General features: G+C 32.7%; 2 protein-coding genes across 4 annotated transcripts; one reads left to right on the forward strand and one right to left on the reverse strand.

Annotated features, from left to right (window-relative positions):
• Positions 1-4,696: 4,696 nt before the first annotated feature.
• On the reverse strand, positions 4,697-14,249 carry LOC144847476 (peptidyl-prolyl cis-trans isomerase FKBP4-like). 2 transcript variants are annotated; one of them, XM_078703860.1, is made up of 10 exons: positions 14,168-14,249; positions 13,069-13,329; positions 12,433-12,531; positions 11,457-11,618; positions 10,544-10,612; positions 9,242-9,420; positions 8,491-8,574; positions 8,052-8,243; positions 7,369-7,608; positions 4,697-5,265 (listed from the first exon to the last, which is right to left on the reverse strand). In XM_078703860.1, exons 2-10 carry the CDS (start codon positions 13,307-13,309, stop codon positions 5,089-5,091), a joined length of 1,443 nt encoding a protein of 480 aa, XP_078559986.1. In that variant the 5' UTR covers positions 13,310-13,329; positions 14,168-14,249; the 3' UTR covers positions 4,697-5,088. The 2 variants fall into 2 exon arrangements, with proteins under 2 accessions (XP_078559986.1, XP_078559987.1); XM_078703861.1 differs by having other exon boundaries at positions 13,069-13,324; positions 14,168-14,243.
• Positions 14,250-14,504: 255 nt separating this feature from the next.
• LOC144849112 (O-phosphoseryl-tRNA(Sec) selenium transferase-like) lies at positions 14,505-25,828 on the forward strand. Of its 2 annotated transcripts, none has more exons than XM_078706110.1 (6): positions 14,505-14,584; positions 19,986-20,068; positions 20,791-20,981; positions 22,700-22,818; positions 23,427-24,249; positions 24,687-25,828. In XM_078706110.1, exons 2-6 carry the CDS (start codon positions 19,991-19,993, stop codon positions 24,892-24,894), a joined length of 1,419 nt encoding a protein of 472 aa, XP_078562236.1. In that variant the 5' UTR covers positions 14,505-14,584; positions 19,986-19,990; the 3' UTR covers positions 24,895-25,828. The 2 variants fall into 2 exon arrangements, with proteins under 2 accessions (XP_078562236.1, XP_078562235.1); XM_078706109.1 differs by lacking the exon at positions 14,505-14,584 and adding an exon at positions 18,058-18,071.
• The last annotated feature ends 29 nt before the right edge of the window (positions 25,829-25,857 follow it).

Raw genomic sequence — 25,857 nt, forward strand, 5'->3', positions numbered from 1 at the left:
GCTGTACAATGTCGTATTTGGCAATTCAACTTCCTAAAAAGGTAATATCTTACGACCATAATTTGTAAATCCAAGGTAACGGCTACTATAACTAATGTTTAATTTTTATAATGTTGCAATGTGATCTTATGTTGATAGTGAATATAACATTAATGTTCGCTGCATTTATGATTCACATGGTGCTCATTGCTCTGTAAATTTTGTATTTCATTTTATACAAAATATACAAGTAAATATGTATTTATTTACTTAGTGGATGTTTATCAAAGAGTTAAGTCATTTCAATCGGATCTTCCACGTTGTAAGTCCGCGAATATGGATCATGCTTTGTAAAACATGATCACATCAGCTCATAATTTGGATTATTTAAATAGAATTCTTCTTTTCAAGTTTTTGAATTGTGAATAAAGTCATCATTAATCGTAAAGTATTAGCTATCACTACAAGCGTAAGACGTGTTAATAAAACGGCAAGCCGCGCTATGTACAAATGCACCGTTCCCCAATTGCATGAGGACCACTCAATGACATACAACTGAACACGTTATCAGCATTGCAAGTGATGAGTGCGTTTTTGCAACTAAAGTAGTATAGAAACTAATTATTTGAGTTAGGCCTAATAAAAAGATAATGATATACTGGTGCCTATAATTATATTACTTTTATATTTCTCCGTTGAAAGCGAGGTAGGCCTATATAAAGGACAAAGCAGTGAGAGCAGTCAAACTAAATTAGATGTAAATATCGTCGCAACAAACAACAGTGTGTACGTTTCGTATTTAAATGTATTTTCATTATTGTTTACTTTATTTAGTTACTACAAAATTACCAAAAACTATTAAGTATATATTCTATAATTTAATACTATAACTAACGAAGTTAGGCTATAATAGCAGATCAGATGTAAGACGAAATATAAGCAGTTGTAGAAATATTCATAAAGTACAGTAGAAGTTTGTTACAAATTTTGATAATAGTGGAATTTAAAAATTACTTGCCAACAAACTGTTTTACATTTAGTTTCTTCCAAAATGTATGCTCTTGTAGAAAATATACACTTACACAATTAAAAATAATCAAATAAGCAAGAGCATATTATTAGGGATTACCTTGTATTGTAACTGTATTTCATTAAGGGTTATACTTCTAGAGAAGTATCATCTAAGTCTGGGAATGTCTGGTTATAAAAAGACCATCATTTCTTACAGTAGGCCTATGGCCTACATTAATTAAGTTGGTAGAAACAGACCTACCGTACGTGCAATTTAGTCAACGTTTATGTTGAACTTCTACGTGTATTAAAAAGCAATTATTATGTTATGTATAGAAAATACAGATTTAATAGTAAAATATACAGAAAGAAGAAAGATTATTTATTGTATAATTATAGTAGTAAGTATATATATATATAGGTATATGATTGTTTGATGGATATGTCTGAATTAGTGTTAAAAGGAAGTTATGAGAATGTATTTATATTATGTGAATGTATGTTAATAGTTGTATGAGCAATAAAGAAAAAGCACTGTAAAAGCTCATTTGTTTCGTTTTGAAAACGTTTGGTTGCCTCAATGGAGTGAACATCTTGTCCAATCTGAATATTATGAATGACGTTTATTAAACTTCGACGCAACACAGTTAAGTATGAAATCGAGAAAAAGATTTTCAGTCGAGTGAATGGTATCTACCATACCATAAAGCTTGGTTTGATTGACCAATCACGGATCATCCTTTTCTTCGCTTGTGGTTGGTGGAACCACTTGGGTTTTCAATAAGTACAGTCGTACCATTGCGTTCAAATGGGAACCAACGCTTTAAGGTACACACAGATTAAAATCGAGGCATAAATTTCAGATATTAAATTTTGGTAATATATGTATAAATTTAAAATAGGCCTATGTAATAGAAATCAAGAACAAAAAAAACCATGAATTTACAGAATTTGGCACAACTCTGTTTTGTCTTTTGTGAGCTTCACTCACATTTCAAAACATAGGCCTAATTATTTTGGATAAATACAAATTCTGATTATGTTTGTGTATTATACATTTAAATATATAAATATTTTCATTCATAAATGTTAAGTATCCCCTTACATCTTAAACATTCTCTGCAAGAGATCATTTATACATTTACATTACATACAAATTGAAATAATATCAATAAATATAAAGAGAATAAAAAATAGCTCAATAAATATTTGCTTGTAGAGTATAGCATTATCAATGCGTTCCGTTGTAACTATTCTTTTAGTGTTTTTTCCCTTTTTTCCTTTTATGTTTTTTTTGCACTATTTACATTTATTATATGTACAAATTAGTATGGCACAACTAGTCAGATTTCTTTCAGTAATGAGGTAGTTCGACTTAATGTTACCATATCTGATCACTACACCAACAAAGTGCAAAACAAATGTTGGTGTGTATACGGACGTGGATAACCTTTGATAAAGCGCGAAAATAAAAATATTAAGTTGAATAAAAACACCAAAAACGTAAAATTCAAATAAAATTACCTATAATTAGTCATATGACAAAATGTTTTGGCATATCTTATTTTTCTCTCTAATTGTATATACTGTATTTGTGCACCAAATAATATGGATTTTACTCTTTTAATAAAAATACAGTGTAGGCTAACACAAACAAATCCCAACAACTATGAACACAATCAAAAATTGATTTGCTTTTAGAGGAACAAATGTTTGATAATCATGTGATTTTATGAAACGTCAAAACAGCAAATAATCAAAACTATAACATTTTAAACTATTCTTTCATCGCCTTGTAGTTTATTTTGTATAGTGTATCTTTATTACAGCTCTTTTTATTTTATATTATTATATAATTATATTTATTTTACATAAATATATTTTGTATGTTTTTGTATTTTTATGTGAGCGATTGTGCCTGTCAAGGACCAAATAAATCTGAATCTGAATCCCCGATCCATTGTGACACTCAAATCGGTTTTCGGTTTCTGACAGTAAATGTACTGTGATTCATATGAAGTTGCTTTATAAAATGTAGTTGTATCCACCACGATCAGCACCATCCAACCAGGATCTGCATGCACCATTCCACCAGGATCAGCAAAATCCCACCATGATTTGCATGCCATCCCACCAGGATCTGCACCATCCCACCAGGATCTGCACCATAGCACCAGGATCTGCACCATCCCACCAGGATCTGCACCATCCCACCAGGATCTGCACCATAGCACCAGGATCTGCCCCACCCCACAATGATCTGCACCATCTCACCATGATCTGTACCATAGCACCAGGATCTGCACCATCCCACCACGATCTGCACCATCCCACCACCATCTGCACCATCCCACCACGATCTGCACCATCCCACCACGATCTGCACCATAGCACCAGGATTTGCACAATCGCACCACGATCTGCATGTACCATCCAACCAGGATCTGCACCATTCCACTAGGATATGGCCCATCCCACCAGGATCTGCACCATCCCACCAGGATATGGCCCATCCCACCAGGATCTGCATCATCCCATCAGGATATGGCCCATCCAACCAAGATCTGCACCATCCCACCATGATCTGCACCATCCTACCAAGATCTGCACCATCCCACCATGATCTGCATCATACCATCAGGATCTGAACCATCCTACCAAGATCTGCACCATCCCATCAAGATCTGCACCATACCATCAGGATCTGCACCATCCTACCAAGATCTGCACCATCCTACCATGATCTGTACCATACTACCAAAATCTGAACCATCCTACCAAGATCTGCACCATCCCACCAGGATTTGCACCACCCTACCATGAGCTGTACCATACCACCAGAATCTGAACCATCCTACCAAGATCTGCACCATCTCACCAGGATCTGCACCATTCCACCAGAATATGTCACATTCCACCAGAATCTGCGCCATCCCACCAGGAGCTGCGATATCTAACTGGGATCTGCGGCATCCCACCAGGATAAGCGAATCACAAGCATTTGCGACATCCCATCAGGATCTGCACCGTTGCTTGGGCCATCCATCTATATATACGATGCCTTGATGAAACATTTTGTATGTCAAGGCAATTTAAACGGATGTCCTAGTTTGTTTAAAGTACAGAATGCTTATACCATATTTATTCGAATAAACGTCCCGGGGCGTTCAGGAGGGTTGTGGGAGAGGTGTTTATTTTTTTGGGTGTAACATTGTAACATGTATAATCAAATAAATAACCCCTAGATATGAAAAAACACAACACAATTAATACAGTAAAAAATGCTTGGTAAATATTAAATGTTAATCAATGAATTCTACTACAAATAGAAATGTGTTATAATACAATATTGTGTAGATAATGCATGTGGCGGGGCGTTTATTCGAGTAAATAGAGGACCGGGGCGTTTATTCGAGTAAATAAATAGAGGACCGGGGCGTTTATTCGAGTAAATAAATAGAGGACCGGGGCATTTATTCGAGTAAATAAATAAAAGTTTATTCAAGGGGGCGTTTATTCAAAATGACGTTCTATGGGGGAATTTATTCGATTCGGGGGAGGCGTCTTTTCGAATAAATATGGTATGTTGAAATGAGAGTTGAGGCAGTAAAAGCTTCTGAAGGTAGTATTTAAGACCATTTGACGACACAACTTAATGATTGATGTTTCACCTTCTCTGAGAAATATAAACAACAAATGTACGTTTGTTTTTCAATCTATTTATATTGTATAGATACCAGTATTAACATTATTAGACTCAAATAAAAATTGTAGCAATAAATAGCATTTGTAACAAGAAATATTTCTTACAAAAAACGCCAGTAAAAATGAGTTATAGGTTATACAGTACCTAGTACTTTAAGCATTTTAGTATATCCAACCTCTATTATACTAATAAGCATTCATATTCTATCCGCATCAAATACAGTCTAGTTTTATAAACTTTTAATAAGATTTTATGTTGGAAATTAAACTATGAAGATTTAAATTAATATAACAAAAGTCTTATAAAAACATACACTTATAAAAGTAATTTGAGGGAATGCAGTATTAGCTGTTATGCTATGATAATAATGATATTAAATTAGAATGTAAAGTCTAGTCAACAGCCGTTCCTTCATCATTTTCTTTTGTATCTTGATCTATTACTTTCTCAGGTTCCTCACTACTATTTTCTATATTATTTTTTTCATCATCTTTCCTTGCATCTTCACCAGCTTTTTTAAACATCTCTTTTGCTCTTTTATCTTCTTTTTGCCTTCTTTTCTCTTCAGCCTACAATACAGAAAATCATAACATTAAAAAAAACTAAAGCCGTTTTAGCCCCGCAGTAAAAAATCCAAGCATTTCCTTTTTGAATGCTAATAGCCTAGCTTCTTGTCTAAGATTCTTATTGGAGTAGAGTTTTTGGTGGTTATGATGCTTGGCTACCACTCCAAGGGTCATGGGTTCAAGTCCCGTCACATGTCAGGATTTTTTCTAAGGACAAATTTACAACTCCACTCCCAAAGACTTGTAATAAGACTTTGTTTATGTAGAGCATCATGTGTATATGTTTGTCTTGTGAACCTCTGAGGGTCGTCCCTAATGATCACCAACTGCTGGATGGATCACTCTCATTAAATATGGTCCAAACAAAAAAAAAAATTCTCCATTGATTGAATGGATGCAGCGAATTGATTGAATAAAGTTATGAGTATATTTTATATCATTGAAAATCTGTTGATATAACTAGTATTTGCAGCCAAGAAAAGATTAAAGGAGTAGATTGAAGTCCCTATCTTGCCAAGTGAAGTTCTACATGCTGGTGTTTTCCTTACAAAAGCCAATAAACCCAGTAAAAAATTAATTAAGTTGTGGCAAAAGGACAAAAATGCTTTTCAATAGCAAAGTAATTAAATCACTGGCGAAACCTTGATTACTATAATCATTTTAAAAATTCTATGAAAATGCATTATTGTTATGCAAGAATTTTACTGAATTAATTTCTGACCTAAACTGAAAAAACGAAATGAAGCAGGGATTAAACCAAGTGAGATTTAATGAATACTAAATTAGAGAATATTTTTTCGGATTTTCAATAATGAGAAAAGGATTTTATTTAGATTCTCATCCTCACATCCAAAGGTAGACTTCATAAGAGAATTTATATAAGAGAAAAAATAATATATGGTTATCATCATATTTTGTTATCAATTATTGTTATAGTGTAACTCTGTATAGAATACTTAATACTTCTTACACCAATTATCAGAATGTATAGAGTATTCTGCAGTGGCGTAACACAGAGGCCCAAGACCCCTGGTTTAGGAAGCCTAAGTGACCCTCCAACTTTAGGCATTTTTAGCCTTTTTTCAACATATTTTAATGCCCGTTATTTCCTTAGGGGCCCTCTTTCTCGTTTATTTTTATCGTTTATACTGCATACAATTATTATATAAAAAACCTTCATATGTGAGAAAAAAGTTCACGATATTATACACTCCACTTTGTATAGGGGTGTAAATAAGAATAACATGTGCACACACGGACCAGGGCGGCGGCGATAATTAACTGAAATGGAAAATGGTGTATTTTTAGAGAGTGATGACGTCAGCATACACACAGGGAGCGAGCTGCACGTGATGCTGGTAGTAGTAGGATTGTGTGTGTTTTGAAAATAACTCAGTTGTGGATATTTTCTGAAGATTTTAAATCGCGTTTTCTTTTTAAGCTCTTGAATTCATAAATAGAAATTAAACTCTTAGCTCTTTCACTATGTAGGTTCACACAACTATAATGCTAACCCTAGCTCTAGGCCTACTCTTCTTAATTAAAAGAGTCAGGTGCATCGAATCCAGGTTGGTTACATAATTTTTTAGTTATTTTTTAAAAATAATTAAGGGGGTGGCTAGCCACCATATTCACCCCCTAGATTCACCACTGGTTTGGTTACACAGTGAGCAACCACACTGCTGACCTAATACGTTCTATGTAGTGTATGCTGACTGTAATTGTTCTACTCTGAGTACTGCCTTTGGCCAATCCTCCCATTAAGAGTAGGTTGTTATAAAACAAATAATGAATGTTCTATGTTCGTGTAATGGACCAAATAATTTCATTCGATAAAAAATCAAAATTTTTTATATTTCACTTGGATTCTCCTTGTAAAAATATAATATTTCATCTTTCACCTCATGAAATTATTTGTACCTTTGGATTCATAACATTCATTAACAAAGGATTTAAGCTTACTTTTTAATAAAGCATGAATTTTAGGAATTACCTTTATAAAAATTTGTATTCTGTCATTTTTAAAATTATACTACAAGTATACAAAATACTTTTACACCCATGTAATTGGAGATGAATAGAAATAATGAAAGATGTTCACATTACCTTAGCATCCTGAGCTGCAAACTTAGCAAACATATTGCCATAAGTTTTCTTCTCTTTTGAACGCTGTTGTTTGATTTTGTGATCACAGACTGCTATTTTATTTTTTGCTGCCTTGTTTGTAGGATCCAACTGAAGTACCTTTTGGAAATCTAGTTTTGCTATTTCAGGGTTGCTCATACCAATATTAGCTTCACCTTTACGGTAATAAGCTTTTACACAATCTGCATCCATCTCAAATGCCTAAAATGTCCAAATGCAATGATGACAATTTTGTAACATTATATTATTTCATTCATATTAAGAGTTTGTAAATTTTATTTTAAATGTATAAACCAAAAACATACTGTACAATTTAGTTTTACAGTGCATCTCTACTAAACATTAAAAAATGTTGAACAAACATTGACAAATAAATTCAATGAAAACTAGAATTTTTATAATTTTAGTAACATTTAATTTAAAAAAACATGCACGTACGTTAAAGTATGATCGCAAAATATTGATGTATGCCATGCTATGACCTGATGCATACGCTTATTATTATTTATTATCATTTGCCTATTATGTATATATAAAATATATACAGTACTGTATACTGCTACAGTGTAGCATAGGTGAAATTATGGAATGACCTTGTGTACGCGTACGTATTTTGGTCACAATCAATTAAAAAATATACTTACTTTATCACAATTTTTGATAGCTTGAAGGTATTCTGCCGTCTTTAGATATGCCATGGCAAGATTGAGGAAACCAGCTAACTTCAATGAATTCCATTTCTCTTTCTGCTCTGCATTATCATCTAGGTCACTGGCATAATCTAACAAGGATGTAACACGAGTCCAGTTCTTGATAGCATCTGAGTATGCCCCTGCCTATGAAGCAGACGTAAAGTACAAAAAAAGTATGATAAATTTATTAGGTTCTATTTCAAAGTAGAACAGACGGCATGCACTAAGAGTGGATCAGTCAACAACCTTGTACGACAACAACTCTAAAAATATTTCATTATCACCATTAAAAGTCACTTTTCTGTTATACCGAATGGCACGTGATGCATAATTAATTTCAAGAATACTGTTATAATATATAACTGTAACTGTATACAAATTACTTCATTACCTTAAACTTTGTGGTACCTCTTTCTTTGGCATGTACTGCTGCTTCAATCTTTTGAGGTGTATCCATCTCCCAAGTTTCCATTCCCTGTAAATGTAGGATCCAGAGTACTGTATATGCCATTATTTTCGCGTACAAAACTTCTTGCCAGCGCGAAAATAACTGCATATACAGTATTCACAAGTCTTTGATTGTCTACATTTTAGGTTTCAATTCAGTAGTGTATTACACACATAAGACAACATATCATATATACTGTAGGACTACTACAATATGTTCATGTACCAAATTGATGATACGATCATAACAGCAGAGTATGGGTGTGCATACGACTATAATAGAATCCAATTTGTGCATAAAACATATGGGGACATCTGGGATGGGCCCAGTTTTTGGTACAGTCATTCCAATTTGTCTTTTATTTTCTACCTCTGTGGCCCTGTTTCTGCTGCATATCATCAATATACGATATAAAAATACTGTAATAATATACGGTATATATAATTCAATTACCTGTTTCTGCTTAAAATATTTTGTTGGAGGACTGTTAAAAAGTTAAAAAAAGTTTCATTACCCAAAATGCACTACATCAGAAGTGTAGATTGAGGGAGGGATAGCTATGGTTTGATCCCACAAAATCATGTTGAGGGGTTTACTAATATTTATGTTAATAATTCCAAATTTCATGAAATAAATGGATAAATTTGATAATTGTATCAACAAATAAATAAGAAGAATGTTATAAAACACAAACCTTTTCAAAATCAACAAGTTTAATGGTATATGAAACGTTCGCATCGCCTGGAATTCCAAGTTCTTGGTTGCCAGTATCTTTAAATGCATATTTGGGTTTCAGAGAAACACTGACCGTTTCTCCTTTATGCATGTTTTTGATTGCCATACTCACACCTTCAACAATGCCATGTTCACTGCCTATCACATTATAAAAACACCATTAGATGTATAAATGACTCAAGTTAAAATTTAAACATTTTATTTGCACACTATTACTAAAACTGTTGTCACAAATGTGATAAAAATGACTCTTTAATCATCAGGTTCTAGGCTCCGAATGAAGAATAATATCAAGTGCAATTCACACGAAGAGCTGTTTATGTAGATAATGTACAGTATGCAAGCATCCATGTATTGTTCATTTGGCTAGTATAGTGGATCTTATAATGGTATTTTAATAGAAACTTCATTCTCTATCTGCATGTATGTACTGAATAATTTGTTGCTTTAGTTATGAACAATGTCAGGCTTGCATATAATATAATAAAAACACCATTATAATACTTAGTGTTAACTCAAAACCACATAAAAAGAAGCTACATTAAAAAGTTCAATGAAAGTGGCGTCAAAGTATTTACAATAGTAGTATTTATAATTTATTGTAATAATTCCAAATATGTACTACAAATGATCGAATAAACAATAGGTCTTGCACCGAAATTGTTTTTTTTATCCGATAGACACACAAAACAAGAACATAAATGATGTAGTGGCACATCATATGCATGCTTTTGATGTATTATACTTATAGTGCAAATTGAAATGTTGGCAAAGTAACTTTTCTCATGGTTGAATGATTATGGAATATTAATTAGTGACAAAGTCAAAACAGTGAAAAAGATTTTTTGTTAATGCCATAATAATTTTGATCTTTGTGTATAAACAATTTAACAATCTATTAAATACACTGCATTGGTTTCAGTGTGCAAAATTAAGATAGTAAAGAGAGGTGGTTAAACAAGGGTACTCTACAATGGAGTGTTTTGGGACAATTTTGTTTACACTTTTATATTTTAACAGAATAAATAAATGAAATTAACATTAACTTTCTAGGCAAAGCAGTTTATAAAACTCATTTCTTTCAGAGGGAATCCCCTACAGTCACTTCCTGTTTCTACTTTCGGACCTTAACACTATTGGACACCAGCCGATAACATTTTCAATCAAATCAAAACAGAAATCCGAATCTTTAAAAAGGCCCACATGTGTGTAAAACATGATTTCAAAGCATTCAAATACACATTTTATTTAAAATACTTACTATCTTCCATGGTGAATGAAACATCACGGTCATCAAACACTTTTCCACTACAATCACCTGTCAAATGAACTTTAACAAAAAATATAAATTTAATATTGTTTTTTTTATAAATATATAAATTGTATCTTTCCAATATATATTTCCGTGTTCCTATCTGCAATACAAACTACTGAAAGTAAACTGCACTGTAGATTGGAACTTTAGTCAGATGTTTGATGTAAACTAGTACGATACTTTTACATGTTTTGAGTGGGGCTCAAATCCACTATTAGCTTGTTTACATCTATACTGAGCTTGCCCAAAGAAACAGTGGGTATTGCATTAACATCGTTGCTATAAAGGTATGCTTATTTCGACACAGAACTCAACTCAACTGTGTCGACATAAGTGTTTCGATCAACTGATTGTAACTGACCTCAACTCGAAATACACACAGTTGTGTTAAGTTGAACATGTTCTACTTTTTCCGGGACTTAGAGGAACTAAACACAACTGAAAACGTTGAAATGTGTAATGAGTGCAGTATGGGTAACCGCGACCAGTAGTAATCAGTTTGATGTTCCATATGAATGATTGCATTGTGCACCCAGAAAACCACAACTAGTTACAATCAGTTCCAGTGTCTACATAATGTGCTCACACACCAGTTACTTTCAGTTGGTCTAGAAGTTGACAAAAGCGCTCTTGCACATTTGAGTTGAGTTCCTTCTAGTTCCGTTAACATAAGCGTACCTTTACATGTTTGGTTTTTTGTCAGGAGGGAGTTCATACTTAATTATAAGTTGAAAAAAGCTTGTGTAGGTTTATTTTACTTTAAATTTGGTATGACACAGCAATTTCTGAAACAAATTTACATAATGATGAAGATGATTCTTAAATGTTTACTTTTAGTTAGATCATAAAATGCACCTACTTTTTACTGTTGAGCCATCTATTGGTGTTTCTTCACCTTCTCCCTCTGTCTGGATTCTTACAATGACACCACCATCTTTTTCTTCTGTTAAATCTTCACCTTTCCAATCAAAGAGCTCAACCTCAAAAACAAGTGTTGAATTTGCTGGAATTTTTCCTTTACCTAAAATGAAACAAATTCATCTGTTTAGAATGTTTTCTTCCTAAGATGATTATTTCAAATGACCTGTTAAATATTGTACAAAACAAAATCTCAAAATGTTATTATTATACAAATAATGAATGTTTATGAGTTGAATGGGGAGAATATTTTCATTAGTTGAACGATTAACTGAAATGTTCTACTGTATACATTCATTAAATTTTATTTTTTTCCATTTTATAATACATTCAATATTAGAATTTGAATGGTTGGGCTATAAAAGAAGCATTTTCTCTGACAGCGGAACAGAGCAGTAATAGACAGTGCACTCCACACATTTATTTTTCCGCGCAGAAATCATTTTATAAAAAGCTTACAGCACGATCAATTAGTACATTTAATTGTTGAAATAGAAGAAAATAACAGCTCATGATATGAAATCAACCAATCAAATTTAAAGGACACATTTTGTGGATTAAAAATACTAAAATTAATTACTATATATTGTCAACAACATTTTGGGAGATATTGTATTTCAAAACAATATAATAAAAGATTGATAAAAGATTTTTATGATGATCGAATATATATTTGAAAAAATCTGTTAAATTTTTAAAACTGATTACTCAACGCAGCTTAATCATTATCAAATATATATTGGGTCATCAAAAAAAAGTAGTCTTATCAGGGAAGAGTTAAATTACTTGTAATTTAACTCTTCCCTGGTCTTATCAATATATTATAGAGATCCGGATGAACCTTTTCACTAATATTATTATACAATGATAACCATGTAAAGGGGTTAATAAAAGTGTTATTATAAAAATAATGAAACCTCTTGATCCATATGCATATTCTGGTTTACATGTAAACACACTTATTTCTCCTCTTCTCATTGTTGCAACTCCTAAATCCCACGCCTTAATTACCTGCCCTAAAAATGAAACAAATAAAATATATCCTGTAAGTAGCAGAAACTTGAGTATTATTCGCTCCATGAAAGTGTACTCAAGTTGTATACGCTATGAAAAAGTAATACTCAAGTAAAGTATCAGTACACTTTATGAATGTGTATACTAAAGTTAAATTGAGATACGCTTTTATGGAAGAGTATCTCAAGGCGCACTCTGATAGAGGCTTAGAGAAAGACCAAAAGGAAGACCAAAAACAACATGGATGGCAAACATAAAAAAGAAAACAGAAATTTTCACATGCGGAAATATACACATGCTTGCTCAAAAATGTACTGAGTGGCGAATGCAAGTGAGACGCGCAATGTCTAATGACGATTAGCATTTAAGATGATGATATCAAGGCGCGTATACAGTATGCTTTATGAAAGTGTATACTGTACTCAAGTACTGTAGATACTCTTCTATAGAACCCCTTCACGCATTCCTAAAACAGACTGCTGTGAATAATGATGGGAATACAATATTCTTTGATTATGTCAGTCATACAGCTCTCTCACCTTTGCCCAATTTGAATTGAAAGAGTGAGCCTCTATCTCGACTGGAATCAAATTGTTCTCCACTCAACAATGTTCCAACATAATGTACAGATACTTCGTCACCTAGCCGTGGCTGATCATTTTCAGTTGTGTCACCTTCTTTAATGATCTTTTTTAGGACACCTCCATCTTTTTTTGGAGTGATGTCTTCACCATTCTCAGTGACGACATCTATTTCAGCTTCATTCTTTTCAACCGTCATTGTTTTTTTTTCAAACTAAACTAAAAATAAGAAACAATTTGTTATCTACTGATGATATACAAAAATTACTGTTGTGTAAATTAACTATTTACAGTACTTGTTGTAAGGTGTAAAACCAGTATAAACCATAAATCATTACCATACTATATTAATTATAACATAAACTTAAGGTCCAAAGGAAGGGAAGACCATTGTGAACGGAAAGCTATACCTAAAAATAACATTAAACTATGTTAACAAAATTAATATTTATATTAAATCAGAAAACAATGTTTACAAATTTGCATGCATATTCTTCTCCGAGACATCTGTAAAATTAAAAAATTTAATTATAATAATAGGCTTAATGAATATTCAATGATGTAACCAAATAAAATGTATCCAGACGCACAGTAAAATAATCTATCTAGCTCCTATTATAATAATTAATATCAATTTTAAATCTATATTAATTTAAAAATAATGCCGAAAATGTATATTGCGCCCCATAAAAAAGTGACCGCAATAAAATCTGTCATATATAGGCTTTAGTACTACTTCTCTAGGCCTTCCTAACATAACCTAGGCCTAGCTTAGAGAAGGGCTGTTCTGTAACTTTATACTCTATACTATAGGGTTGGTTGCTTGGTTGCATGCTGGAATCGAGGCTAAGTTAGGCATACCATAGCTAGCTAGGCCTAGTCAGGGGAGGGCTAGGCTAGGCCAACAAAGCCTCGTGGAGTTTTATGTCAAAAGAAAAGGCAGAGAGATAATAAGTAAACCAAATTCAAAATTGTCTGCTAATAAATCAATAAAAACCTCCTACATTCGGCACATTCATATAAGCATCAAATAAATAGAAAGAAAAGCTCTTCTTACATGAAAATCTTACGAAGTTCGACAAAGGCAAAGTAGTATTACAACGGAGCCGCGGCATCTACACACAAGAAGGTGGTGTGTGGATGGACTGATCGACATTATAAAAAGGTGAGGCTAAAAATTACTTCGAATTTATTTAAAATGTAATAGACTTATATTTCGTTTTTTTAATAAATACTGTATTATTAACATAAAAATAGAATTGAGTCAATTATTATTCACCAGATATTTTATTTGTTAAATTGAAGATATAATAAATAATAATATTACAACATTCCATCCCAAAAGTGGAAACCCCCTTTTCCTTGGAAAATCCCATAAAACTAAATTTAGTGCATGGGATGATGTCAGGAAGAGCACGTGTTTTCCACAACAACAAAACAAGCAGTAACGCGAAATAGAATAGGCCTATCTAACGTAAGACTTATTTAATTATTTGTTACTATTTTCATTTGTATTATGTTTGCCTTTACCGCTCGTTGTTTCTTATACAGATAAACCGAACAAATAGGACCTATCTCTAGGCCTGGGCTAGGCCTAGTCTATTACTAGCACACTCTCACACTGGCATTTCGGCCTATTAGTATATGGCATAATTGCGAGACGTTTCGACCCAAAATTGGCCGAGGCTTCCCTTACAAAAAGTTTCTATAGAATTCTATAAAAAAAAATTCTATAGAAGATCTATAGAATTTTCTATAGATTTTCTATAAGGTTTTTTATAGAAACAATCTATAGAAATTCTATGGAAACTCTATGAAAACTCTATGGAAATTCTATAGATATTTCTATGGAAACTCTATGAAAATTCTATGGAAACTCTATAAAAATTCTATGGAAACTCTATAAAAATTCTATGGAAACTCTATAAAAATTCTATGGAATTTCTATGGAAACTCTATAAAAATTCTATGGAAACTCTATAAAAATTCTATGGAAACTCTATAAAAATTCTATGGAATTTCTATGGAAACTCTATAAAAATTCTATGGAAACTCTATAAAAATTCTATGGAAACTCTATAAAAATTCTATGGAAACTATAGAAATTCTATGGAAATTCTATAGAAATTCTTTGGAAACTCTATAGAGATTCTATAGAAACTCTGTAAAAATTATAATAGGTCTATAGAAACTCTATAGAAATTATATAAAGCTCTATAGAAATTCTATGGAGACTCTAAAGAAATTCTATAGAAACTCTGTAAAAACTATAATAGGTCTATAGAAACTTTATAGAAATTATATAAAGCTCCATAGAAACTCTATAGAAATTATATAGAGCTGTATACAAATTCTATAACATTTTCTATAGAACTTCCATGAAAAAGTTTCACTTTTCTATAGAAACCCAACAACTTTCTATAGAAAATGAGTAGCCAAACAATGTTTATTTTCTATGGGTGGTTGAGATCTTCAGCTTAAATACAAGTCCGCTATTAGACCTTCTTTCATGCGACAGCAAATCGTTTGTTAGGCCTAGGCGAAAAGAGTACTGTAATAAAATCTAAAGTCAATTTTTCATCTGTTTCAGTGCGTACTGCAATTTATTGAAATATCAATAAAATATTTAGGATAACAATATAAAAACGAAATTACACATGTATACATACACATAAAAATATACTATTATACACTATTAAATATTGTTTTTACAATTAAAGAACTAGTAGTTAGTTCGGTGTCTTTTATATATATGTTCTGGATTGTTTTGGTTGTACCTTGTGGGAAATAGGGATAATATCACTGTAAAAAGATCAAGGTTTTGGATAAATTAAATAACTAATTTAGAATTAAAAATATAAAACTAATAATTACACATCAGCATACACTTTACCGGTCAGTTATGAGTTGGAGTAATGAATAAAAGAATTAATAACAAGGTGCAACAAAATATACAAAACATAAAAACTATTCAGTATCTTCGTCCTGCTGTGACTCCTGTGCGCTAACCTTCTGTGTTTTGTTCATCTCTTTTACTTTGTTGGCCAATGACTGTCGCAGCAAAAAAAACAGCTTTACAGTACAGTATAATCTGGTAACGAGATGGCGAGATCTATAAAACAATAGAATAAGGACAGAATTGTTTATATCATGATATAGGCTTTTCTTTTGAAGGCACAAAACGAATTAAATTCTTAATTAGCTAGGCCTAGCTTCTTTAACCAATCCCAAGTCACCATATGTAGGCCTAGTAGTAGTAGGCCTTACTTTGGCTGGCTTGTTGGCCTGATTCTCATAGGCCTACTACTATTTAGGCCAAAAAGCATAGATTCTTATATTATGTAACTCATAGGCCTATATGGTATGTGTAAGCTAGCTTAATAATAAAATACTAATTAACCAACCTTTGGCTAAGACTGAGTGTACATGATTCAAAGTATTCATCTTTCTTTAAATAAAATTAAAGGCTAGCTTGCTTGGCTGCTACACAATTAAATTCCCGCCGATTTTCTTCTTGCAGTTGCACCAAGCTATCCCATGAGGCACTACATGCATGGACCAATCCATTATGGCTTGGAGTAGTGTTTGTTAAAACCAGGGAGGTGTTAATTAACGACTCCCATTAATTAAACAATGAAAAATGATAATAATTGATGATATACAGTAAGCAAAAGTTGATATAATTCAAATACACAGTATTGATAATTAGTTCATGTTAATATTAAAAATGTGTTCTAGAGAATTAAATAAAAATGTTTTTATAGAATTTATATCAACTATTCTATAGAATTTCTATAGAATGATTCTATAAAATCTCTATTAAAATTCTATAGAGATTTCATAGAGTTTATATAGAAAAGCATTGTATTGTTTTTCTATATTTTGTCCAAGTTAATTAGATTTTCAACAGTCTATAAAGAAAAATCATATTCCTTTACATGCAAAATTATAAAAGGTATTATTGTATTGCTATTGGCAAAATCAAAATGTAACCCCCATTAAACAATAAAAATTATAATAATTGATGATATACAGTAAGCAAAAGTTTATATAATTCAAGTACACAATGATAATTGGTTCATGTTAATATCCCTTACAAATTTGTTCAAATTTTGTCAAATCAAATAAATATAATTTTATAGAATTTATATCAAATATTCTATAGAATTCGTTTATAGATTTTCTATAGAATGATTGAATAAAATCTCTATCAAAATTCTATAGAGATTTCATAGAGTTTCTACAGAAAAGTGTTATATTGTTTTTCTGTATTTTGTCCAGGTTTTAATTTGATTTTCAACAATCTATAAACTGGTAAAGAAAAATCCTATTCTTTTACATGCAAAATTGCTTATCATATAATTTTTTGTAAAGCGATGAAAAAAAAATTGTTATTGGCAAAATAAAAATGTAATTATCAATCCACTTCATTCCATGATCTTTCAATAATGGTGAGACAATGTATTATTCACATATGTAAATTCATAAATAAATTCTATAGAAATTCTATAAAATTATAGGTTCTATAGAAAAAAAGAAACATTCTATAGACACAAAAAAAATTCTATAGAAATTGAAATATGTTTCTATAGAAATTTTGTACTTCTATAGAATACCATAGAGCTCTATAAAATGTTCTATAGAACTCTATAGAATTCTATAGAACTTTTTTGTAAGGGTTAAACTTCCTTTTTCTTTCGTCTGTCATACCGCCGCTGCGCAGCGTAGAATCCTTTGAGGTATTTGTTTTATTCTTAATGTCGTAAATATACTTATAGGGTTTGTTTGGATTGCAGCAACAAGACAATGCGGAGTTAGCCTCCTGTTAGCCTCGGCTCTAGGTTACGATTTTTATGTTACTGCTTTTATTAATTGTCTCTTTTTTTGGAATAATCTAATCTAAGACCTGATAATCTCGCAGAAAAGTGAAAGGCTCCGCTTTTTTCTTGAATCGCACAAAAGTGGATGTGTTATGCACAATTTAGAATTTTGACTGTAAATTGCTGTGACGTCACAGGTGCATCGCAAAATTTACGTCATGAGTTTTCTGGCAAATCGCGAAAATTTCTAGTAAACACACTTTTTAAATAAATCGTAAACAATATAAATGTTGATTTTTTTATTGTTTCTTTTGCTTATCTGGACTCATTAAGTAGATTTTGCGATGCACCTGTGACGTCACAGCAATTTATGGCGATGGCTGTACGGTGAGCGCGTGCTGCAATATCCTTAATCTCGCGATTGTTCTGAAATCATATGTACATCCCTAATCCCGGGGGTGGGGGGGGGGGGGGGTTCACTCTTAAATGTGTGGGAAATGACAGGGTAAAATTAGTAGTTTAAGTCCCTGGCTTGCCACCTGTGTCAAAATGTCACGATTTATCGCCAAATTTTGCAGGGATTTTATCATACAATACTGGATGCTATAAGCCCGGCTATATAAGCCCATCGCGGCGGGGCACATCGCTAAATACCTTTGAATAGAGTTTTCGCATCGGCAGAACACGAAACATAGCCGGACAAAATCATTCAACTGTGACCACTTTTGATCATCGTCTCATGCACCTCGGACACGCGATAAACTTGTCAAAAAACATGTCCATGATTTTGCCATGAACAGTCTCTTTGGTCATGCCGGGAACCAGTACAAATATTGCGCCCTCTCTGGCGTGGCCTTGTTTCTACCGTCTTTTTAGAGCACACTGGATTTTGGTAAATGGTAATTCAAGTCCATAGTATTTTTCGGTAAAACATGTAGCGCAAGTGCCTCATGTCTTGAAGTGGCTGCTGCACTCCACCCGTTTGGTTTATATACAAGTGACCCCCCCGGGTCCCTAATACGTTGTAAAAATATGGTCCTCAGTCAAGTTGTCCTTTAACATTAGGAACATACTCCCAGATCGGTAAAATTATTCCATTGACTACCTAAATTTAAAGATGTATTGTAACCCTAAAAAATAATTTTTTACATTTTTTTTTTGAATGCCATTTTAATATCACATAATAGTTATTTACTATGACCAAAAACTTGATCCAAAAAAAAAACATTTTCCACCAAAAAAATGTAATTTAAAGCAAAATATACCTAAATTGTCTGGAAGACAATGGTTTTTGGTTGAAATTAACCATTTCTTTTGTCTTTTTATAAGTGAAATAATTATTTTTGATGATTTTTTTTCTACAGAAGTGAATAACTTTATTAAAACTGTGAAATTGCCTATTCAAAATCTGATTTTATTAATCTTTATTTTTTCATGTTTTTGGGGGACAATACATCTTTAAGTTTCAATATTAACCACCATTTGATTTGTTTTTTTAGTTTCATTCCAAAATTGTTTATATCTACCAAGCTGTCTTCTTTGTTTTCTACTCTTACCTTCTCCACCCTCTATTCGCTAGCCTACAGTATGCCTGCTTTGTTCTTATTTCTTTTATTCCTGTCTACTCAGGCAGTGTTTTTCTACTTTGTCTAAGTACTTTCACTTGCACTGATGAAGGGCTAGTGTTGCCCGAAAGCTCTGCTAACTTTTCTGGCTGTTTTACTTCATCGTTTTGATTTAAAGCTTTCGCTTTTTCTTGTATCTCCATTGAGATCCAGCCACAGATACCCACAACATTGTCATTTTTTCAGTAATTTGCTTACAAAAAATGTATCGTTTAGGCAAATTTGCAACTGCTGAACGCCGCTTTCGTTAAATCTCGGCCATTTTCCTACGTCACAATTAGATCACTCAGGTCATTAGCAATATCGAGACAGAATGATTATGCATACAGTATATTATAGTAATAGCGCGTGACAGTGCTGAATTTCAAATGAATCTGAAACGGGCGGTAATATACTGTTGTTTATACTATATATAATATAATTTTGGTAGGAACGATGAATTCTGAGAGTTACCAGCTGTGTGAACAGATTGTTCCATCAACTTATATCCAGCAAGGTAGAGAAGCCAAACAGGTAAACAACTTAAAGACACCTTCCCTACAATTTGTGACGTTTTGTAAAAATAATACATATATTACTTTAAAAACATTAAACAAGGTCATTCCTTGTCTTAAATGTACGTTTTATGGTAAATTATGATAAAAAGTGAGAAACAATGCACTACCTAAGTAGCTCGCGGCGACTGACCTCTCGTGGACGGTCTTTAGGCTAGCTATATACCTAGCCTGACGTTGTATAGTTGCTGCATTAATTGTCTTTCTATTTTTGCCAGACTCTGTTGATACAAATTGGGGAAAACTATTTGTTTTGGCCTCACGATCGATCGAAAAGTGGGTGAATTACAGAAGAAAAATAGAAATATCAATCTGCGCGCAATGCATTTTGGGATTTATAGCGGGCCGCTATAATTATTAGAATCGACTTATTTTTCACATTTTTAACCATTTAAAGACGAAAAAAGTTATCGCAATAGGATCATATAGTATTATTTTTACATTAAATATAGTTTGTGATCTTAAAATAGATCTAAAAAACGTAGGGAAGGTGTCTTTAAGAATTGTTATTGTGTTTTAGTTAAATATATATATATATATATATATATATATAGTATGAACTGTGAACTGAGAACTGTTCAGCAATAATATTTTATAATGTTCTTTTGTATATTATTAAAATACAATGCAAGAATTGAAACTTATTTTAATTAGTGATTTAAAAATAAAATTTGATTTCAGAGTCATGAAAACAAGATTCGTGTGTTACTTGAGAAGCAAAAATGGCCAGAGGAAGGTTGGGAGGACACTACAATTGAGTTGATGCTTAGTGAATTAGCCGTAATGGACAGCAACAACTTCCAAAGCAACTGTGGTGTTGGTGAACGAGAAGCAAGGGTAGCATCATCACTTGTTGCTAAAAGACATTTCAGGTAGTGATGCAACACAGTGAGATGTGTCGTGTGCATTATATAGAGGAAGAATTGATTGGCTCTCTACAGAAAGATTACAATGCAATTTCCGAGGACCTAGAGGTCCATATTCCTAAAATGTCTTACACTTACAGCCATGGTGAGGCTGAGGTGGCAAACTCTTTTATTTTAGCTTCATTATGTTTGTCCAGCTGGGTGGTTGAGCCGCAGCTTGGTCCCAGGATTCGGAATAACGGGAGTAATAATATTTAGCCCATTTACAAAATTGAATCTGAAATGTTTATTCTTTGTTGTTAGATTACTTTTCACAATATCTTAAAAATTTGGAATATGCTTCTTCCTATTACACTAACTGAGCTCCGTCCCATGTCAAGGCCAATGTGTATAGGTCCCATAGTTACCAACCTGAGAGTTTTGAAATTTTGAGGCATGAAGTTTTTGAGCCACATCCCCCTCCCCCTGTGACGTAGCGAATTTAGTTCACTGGCACACCTAGATGGCTGGAAATGGTACTCGACACTCCCATAGCGCGCTATAGGAATCAGCAAAACGATCATATTTTGCGTTTAATGCGAAGTCAGGCGGGGTGGGGAGGGAAGTCCCCGATAAGAAGGTATGGGCCTATTTCCGGTATGGTAAACGATACAAATATTATTAGATTGTATTGTTACTCTTTTGTTTTTAATTCAACGTTATTTTCATGTGGATTGTTCAATTTATTTGACTAAAAATGTCTTTTTTTGGAGGTTAAAAATTGACTGATCCACCAACCAATGGCAAGAAAGTTCAGCACAGCTCGGGGTTTCCCCTTTTATAGATGCACGCATTCAAGCATCATGTCATTGTGTCAGTCCACCGTAGGATTTTACATTTAGTAATCGCGATCATGATGAACAGATACCTGCTCTCGGCCCATCGAAAAAGCGACCATGGAAAAATTAATTTTAATTTTTCCCTAATATTACGTTTTTTTTTATAATGTGTGATGAGGTCCGCATCTGAATAGGTCTGTTTCTTTTTGATGTTTGCCATCCATTTTGTTTTTGGTTTTCCTTTTGGTCTTTTGCTGAGCCTCTTTTACTTAGCTGGTGTGTTTTCATTTAATCTATTTAGTTAATATTAATTATAAATTTAATTTTTCTACTATAATAAATAATCTGAAGAAAATTGATTTGGGGCAACTTAAAAAATTAACATATGGTAAATATTAATTTGGTGTCATGATAACAATAATTAATAGTCCATGAAATTGATAAGCATAGTTATAATAATTAATAATTCTCAATCGCAGTAAACAGGTTAGGAATTTCAATTTATAAAGATTACTTGAGAATAATTAATAAAGAATACTTCATAAGATAATTAATGAATTTATACTGTTTTTTTTTCTGGAATGCCATTAAAATTAATGTACAATAGTTTAATAATACAGTATGTCGTTCACATTACCCAGGGCTGTCATTTGGATCAAACACATATGGAAACATACTTCCATAGTGTTGCAGAGTAATCAGCACCGTTTTCAGAGTGTTTTGACCTTATTACCAGGTACCCATGTGAACACCTGAGTGGAGAGAGGAAAATGCAAAGTAAAGTGTCTTGTAAGGACATAAACAAGGCGATGTGCGTTGGACTCAAACTCCCGATGTCGTCATGAACATTTGAATGTCTAACACACTGTGCATCAAGCTCTGACATTTTGATTTATTACTTTGTAGGCTAGGTCATGGAATTGGAAGATCTGGTGACATTACAGCAGTACAGCCTAAAGCAGCCGGCTCAAGCATATTAATGAAGTTAACAAATGCTATGATGTTAGATGTACTAAGAATCACAGGTACATGCATTGTATACCGCTGCACTATTCATTTATTTGAAATTAAATGAATTGAATAATGTGCTTGTAAATTGTTTTTATAAAATACTTCTACATTTTAACAGAAATGGTGACAATGTTGGATGATGAACGAACAAAGATCAAAACATGAATAATGAATTCCATGTCATAATTTAGTTAATTAGTTTTATAGGACAATTAGTTCAATGTTGAATATGACATGCCACTATCCACTATTGTCATCATTTCTGTTCTCACTCGATTGCAATTGAATACATTTGTTTGACTCATAATATTTGAAATAAGATTCACAGAAATTCACCGGTCACAACAGTTTTCTTGAGTCAGGTTTGGATGGTACCATAATACAATAAATCTATTGTTAAATTATGCGTCATGCCTTAATTATTTCACATGAAAAATGGCAATTGGAGGTTGGGGGGATGTACTTGAAAGTTCAGCAATAATCAATTAAAAATGTACATCTCAAATTACAAGTATTGATGAATCTGTTCTTGAGTAATGTTGAAATTTAAGGTTGATGTTAAGTGGCAATAAATCATTTAGATGTTAACTTATTATTCTTAAACACACACTTCCTTTTACAGGTATTAGAAGTACAGCAGCTTGTTTTATTGTACCGACAGCAACCGGAATGGCGTTAGTGCTATGCATGTTAGCATTGCGACAACAGCGCCCCCTTGGGAAATATGTCATATGGCCACGAATAGATCAGAAGTCATGCTTCAAAGCAATTATAACAGCAGGTTATCAACCTGTAGTTATTGAAAATGTCTTGGAGGGCGACGAACTTACTACTAATCTACCTGAAATTGAAAAGAAGATTGAAGAACTGGGAGCGGATAATATTGCATGTGTTTATTCAACGACAACTTGTTTTGCACCAAGGGTGCCCGATAAGCTTGAAGAAATAGCTAGTATTTGCAAAAAGAAAGGTGTTGCTCATATTATTAACAATGCATATGGTGTTCAGCTATCAAAATGTGCACATTTAATTGAGCAAGCAGCACGTGTTGGTAGAGTTGACGCTTATGTACAAAGTTCAGACAAGAATTTTTTGGTACCGGTAGGAGGTGCCGTTATTGCAGGATTTGATGAAGGATTTATTAATAAAGTTGCACAGACCTATCCTGGACGAGCATCTGCTTCACCAACTATTGACCTTTTCATAACGCTGCTGTCACTAGGGGTCAAAGGATATAAACAACTACTAACAGAAAGGAAAAAATTGTACAATTACCTATCATCAGAATTGGCCAGGGTTGCAGAATTAAATGGTGAACGGCTGTTAAAAACTCCACATAATCCTATATCCATGGCAATGTCACTTAGTAACTTGGAAACAAAATCTGATAAATCAATCACACATTTTGGCTCTATGTTGTTCAAAAGAAGTGTGTCTGGAACAAGGTAATATTTAGAATTGAATAAAATATCATTGAAAATATAAATTACAATATAAAATATGATGTGAAGGATCACACATAGACTGGTATAACATTTGGTTTGATATTTTTCTCTTTTGAACTGTACTGAAAGCCTCATTCACATTGGACTTGGGTCAATCAATTTAAATAGAAAGAACCTAGCTTAAAACTAAGCTGGAAAGTCCAATCTAAAATAAAGAGTAAGCACACTGAATATTTGATTTACTCAGGAGTAGTTTGTGGCATTTGGAAAAATTATACCTACATTAGTTGATCAAATGTAAACGATCAGATTTGATTGAACTGAACTCACTGTTTAGTTATTGTGACCAAAAAATCCTATGCGAATGTGGCTTTAGAATTATAGAGAGGTCTTATTGTTGATATTGAATTGTAAATTTCTAATATAATTTCTTACAGAGTTGTGGCAGAAGGTAGCAATAAGGAAATAGGAGGCGTTAGGTTCAAGAACTATGGTTCACATTGTGACGCGTACCCATGCACATACATCACAGCAGCTGCTGCTATTGGAATGACGCAAAATGATGTTGATCTTTTCATAAAGCGACTTCAAAAAGTAATTGCAAAATGGAAAAGTGATGAAAAAACAAACGAAAATCACAATTGATAATGAATTGCTCAAATTTAGTATTAGTAGTATATAGTATATATATACTATAGTATAGTATTTTAAAATTTGCATTTGTTATGAACTGTATAAAATTGTGCAAAAGAAAATTGCTTAATTTCTACAGAGGATATTGGCAGTCAACTATACATATACCGTAATTGAAGGTTTTATATAGGCATGGTTCACCCTGTTAGTCTCTTCCATCAACCATGCATGCAATTTAATAGTTTCTATTGAAAACAATGAAATTGATGCACTGTTGACCATGCCGATAGAAGAGACTTATACAAATATGGTCAACCATGCCTGTATGTATGTTATAACCATACTTGAGCTGGAATCTCAAAACATCCGCTGGTGGCGCTTAATATTTGGTTAGTGTTTTGGCAGTCTATAATTACCATTAACGCATGCAAATAATTATATTATGGATGCAACAAACATAATATCTATTGTTCATCATAAAACTATAAGAACCAAAATATATTTAATTGTTTATATTTTAAAACCTAAAAATGTTTCTACAATTTGTTTTTGGGAGAACTTATATGTATATTGAAACATTTTACCATCCATCTATAAACGTTTAACCCTGTGTTGTACACAGGCCAGTGAAGAATCAAATCCCCACAATTACTTATTCCAATGATTTCACTTCTTGTGTTTGTTAATATTACCGTAAATCTTCTAATTGTAACCCTGGGTTATTATTCTTTGATTGTTTTTTAGGGTGGGTTACTATTAGAGTAGTGGGTTACTATTACTAATCTTAAATTAGGCACCTGAAAATAGTTACCCACCCCTAACTTTTCCGGTCAGCAACTCGTAGCAAAATAACAAAATAATAAAACAGTACGAATAAACAAATTTGGTTGGACTCTAACTTTATTTTATAAACTCAAAAACACTCCGTCTTCTCCCACTCCCATAATCAACATACATTATCTCCTTATTTTCAAA

This window comes from Antedon bifida, chromosome 7 (assembly GCF_963402885.1).
Source record: "Antedon bifida chromosome 7, ecAntBifi1.1, whole genome shotgun sequence".
NCBI lineage: Eukaryota > Metazoa > Echinodermata > Crinoidea > Comatulida > Antedonidae > Antedon > Antedon bifida.